Below are 3057 nucleotides of genomic sequence, written 5' to 3'. Positions count from 1 at the left end.
GGAATATAACATACATGTAATTTTATTTCTAAAACTATTATATAATAAATAAAAACAGTAAATGATTGTGTTTACACTTTAAAAATATTTTAAAAATTTCAGGTAAGAATTATGAAAATTTGAGTTTGAACTCATTGAGGAAATACATTTTCTTCAGTAAAGATCAAACCTAATTTGTTTAATTCGAACCCAATGCACTTGTTTTCTGCAGAGCGCACTTATTTTTAAGAATGTGAAAGTTTTGGGCTTTTGGGTCACACAGTGGAAGAGAGATCACTCTCATGGCAAGTTGGGATTATTTTACCTACGTAATTAGAAAATATATAATAATAATATTCTAAAGACTTGTTKAAAAGTAATTTTACTAAGAGATTTTGTTTTGCACAGATGGGAGAGCCTTCCGAGCCATGGTGGATGAACTGTGCTCCCTGATCCAGCGAGGGAAGCTCACAGCTCCCGCCTGCACCGAGGTGCACCTCCGAGACTATCGGTCGGCTCTGGAAGCGGCCATGCTGCCTTTTGCTTCCAGTAAACAGGTTCTGATCATGTGATCGATTTACCATCATGACAGCTGTGTCTGAACTGACGTGACCACAGGCGTGCCACAATAGTTCTGCACAAACACACTCAATAAACATGTCCTGTCCTCAGGCTCAGAGTTCACTGTTTATCATATCACCTCTGCAGTAATACTTCAGTTTTACTGGCAGTAAAGAAAAACATCTTAAGTCTTTACATAGATTCATGAGATAGCTGACGTTATCGGCTGACAAAACTATCTGTTACATTCAAAAATCACTTTTTAAATGGATTCAAGAGAGTACAAATAATTTAAAAGGGTATTGTAAAAAAGTATTTACTCATTTATTGTTTCATTTAGAATACAGTTCATACAGTTAGTCTGTCAGTAGATTTACTAAACAAATAAAGTAGTTTGACATAAGCATTTAACCAAAGACAGGATTTAATATGGGCCATGTGATGGTTTGGAACCTGTTCAGGGTGAACCTAACTGCTCTAACAATGGATGGATTTATGAATGAATGTATTTAGTATATAATATTACAACTAATTACAGCTTAGTTTGTTGGGTTRTATGAACAAAAAAAATAATAATTTTTAAACTGGCCAAATATAAAGTGATAAAAACCAGTGAAAAAGCTGCATCATTGATTGATGAAACCAAAGTCTTTGGGGTTTTCAGTCAATTACATTTAATGCATGACATGAATGAGTGATCAGATCAGATTAGATCAGATTAGATGTAAATACTGAAAATACAGGACAAAAATAAAATAAAATAAATCTAAAAAGGGACATTACTGTTGACGAATTTGTCAAGGAACTGAAATCAGTCGCCCTTTTGTGTGACATGTAGATGTAAAAGTTTCACTTTCAAACAATGTAAATGTCAAAGGTGGAGTGTCTTCTTCCCATATGTATATGCTTTGGTAAAGTTGTCCATCTTCCTTTTTTATTATTTATTTTTTGTTTATTTTTTTTAAGTTTTACACATCTCTACCAACCAGCGGCCGCGATGCTCACAGCCACGGAGAGGACCACCAGCAGCAGCCCACCGTTTATGGAAGTCACTCCTTCTTTGACCAAACACTGCTCATACCTGTCAAAGTCTATTTCTCTTGCGGCACAAACATGGTCGACACGGCAGTCGCTGTCGCAGTCTGTCAGGTCGTAGCTGACAGAGTTGAAGTCATAGTACTTCTGCAGGTAGCAGCGCTCGGCAGCTATTTGCTCCAGAACCCGGTGCATGGAGGCTGGAGAGGCGTCTGGTACTCGGAAACTCTCTGTGAGGCGGTACTCTTTCTCCCACTGCTCTGTGACTGCATTAGCGCGAGTGAGGTTCAGATAATATGTCACCACATCCTGTTCACATGTTGAGGTTTAAAAAAAAAAATCAAGAAGAAACAATATAAGCACCAGATGTCTCTCCTTGAAGCAGCAGAACATCCTTTCACAGTAGAAAAGTTGTGATCTGTCTGGAGCAACTTGCACTAAAATAATTGCTCGTAGGATTACAGATACTTACGCTCACTAGAAGTGTTTTTGTGTCGTATTCAAAAACACGAATCCCAGGGTTGTTAGCTCCATCCACAACTCCAGGAAGTGTTGTTTCCCATGGTGTGACCCCTGGGCTGAGAAACATTGTACTGATGGGCAAACCTGTGGAACAAAAAGTGATGTTACTTTTTATCTAGTCTTCATTTTAATACCAAGGCGGGGCACAGTAGATGTACGGCAGGGGGAAAAAAATGATGACATTTAACCACTAATGCAGGAAATGTCAGAGTGTCTTGCCTTCTGTGTTGTAGAACATGCGGAAACTGTCCGTGTGATGATGGCCAAAGAACTGTCCAGCAATGATGGAATGATGCTTCTTTATCAGATCCAAATATTGCTTGTTGAACTTTGAGGTGAACCAGGGCTTGCTTCTTTTTTTCTCAAAGAAACCTGGGGGAACATGGCCAATGATGTACACCTGGGCAAGAGAATCACTTCAGAGTTAGCTTAATTGTTCTATTTTTACTCAAGTATTTTTGAACTTTTTGCTAAGGGCTGTTATGAACCAAGTAAGTGAAAGTTTTTATATAAGTTGGACTTAYAGTCTTTTTTTTTTCCTGCGGCAAAAATATAAAATTAAAAGAGGAAATTCTTGCATCAAATTTCAGTTAAATCTTGGTTGAATATGATGTTTTACCTTCTCCTTGTTGTTGGCTGCCTTCGTAAGAGTCTGATCCATCCAGCTAAACTGGCCCGCTGGGTCATCCATATCCACAGTCAACTTGTTCTGGTCATAGTAGAGGTTAGTGTTGAGGACCAGCATCYTAAAACCATTGCGGTGCAGCAACTTTTCTGTGTAATATCCACCTATGCAAAAAGAATCGGAAAATGTATTTTTAAAAGGGATCCCCGATTAGTTGTAACATTAGACTTTATTAGATAAACATATCCATCCATCCATCCATCCATTTTCTTCCGCCTATCCGGGGTCGGGTCGCGGGGGCAGCAGCTTCAGAAGGGAGGCCCAGACCTCCCTTT

General features: G+C 38.7%; 2 protein-coding genes across 2 annotated transcripts in view; one reads left to right on the top strand and one right to left on the bottom strand.

The window, feature by feature from the left end:
* The window catches only part of mecr (mitochondrial trans-2-enoyl-CoA reductase), a 7532-nt gene extending 6881 nt beyond the window's left edge, over positions 1 to 651 (top strand). The window contains exons 9-10 of the mRNA XM_014021245.1: positions 212 to 284; positions 388 to 651. Coding sequence (XP_013876699.1) covers positions 212 to 284; positions 388 to 551 — 237 coding nt within the window. The 3' untranslated portion in view covers positions 552 to 651. The remainder of the gene's footprint in view (positions 1 to 211; positions 285 to 387) is intronic.
* A 189-nt stretch (positions 652 to 840) lies between these two features.
* smpdl3b (sphingomyelin phosphodiesterase acid like 3B) overlaps positions 841 to 3057 on the bottom strand; it is a 7093-nt gene continuing 4876 nt past the window's right edge. Inside the window, exons 5-8 of the mRNA XM_014021244.1 lie at positions 2717 to 2886; positions 2317 to 2497; positions 2048 to 2181; positions 841 to 1884 (exon numbers count right to left, since the gene is read on the bottom strand). Of these exons, the coding sequence (XP_013876698.1) occupies positions 1519 to 1884; positions 2048 to 2181; positions 2317 to 2497; positions 2717 to 2886 (851 nt within the window). The 3' untranslated portion in view covers positions 841 to 1518. The remainder of the gene's footprint in view (positions 1885 to 2047; positions 2182 to 2316; positions 2498 to 2716; positions 2887 to 3057) is intronic.

The sequence above is a fragment of the Austrofundulus limnaeus genome, unplaced genomic scaffold (genome assembly GCF_001266775.1).
Source record: "Austrofundulus limnaeus strain Quisiro unplaced genomic scaffold, Austrofundulus_limnaeus-1.0 Scaffold284, whole genome shotgun sequence".
Taxonomy (NCBI): domain Eukaryota; kingdom Metazoa; phylum Chordata; class Actinopteri; order Cyprinodontiformes; family Rivulidae; genus Austrofundulus; species Austrofundulus limnaeus.
The sequence above is the reverse complement of the archived record's forward strand: the minus strand, read 5'-3'. Positions and strand labels throughout refer to the sequence as shown.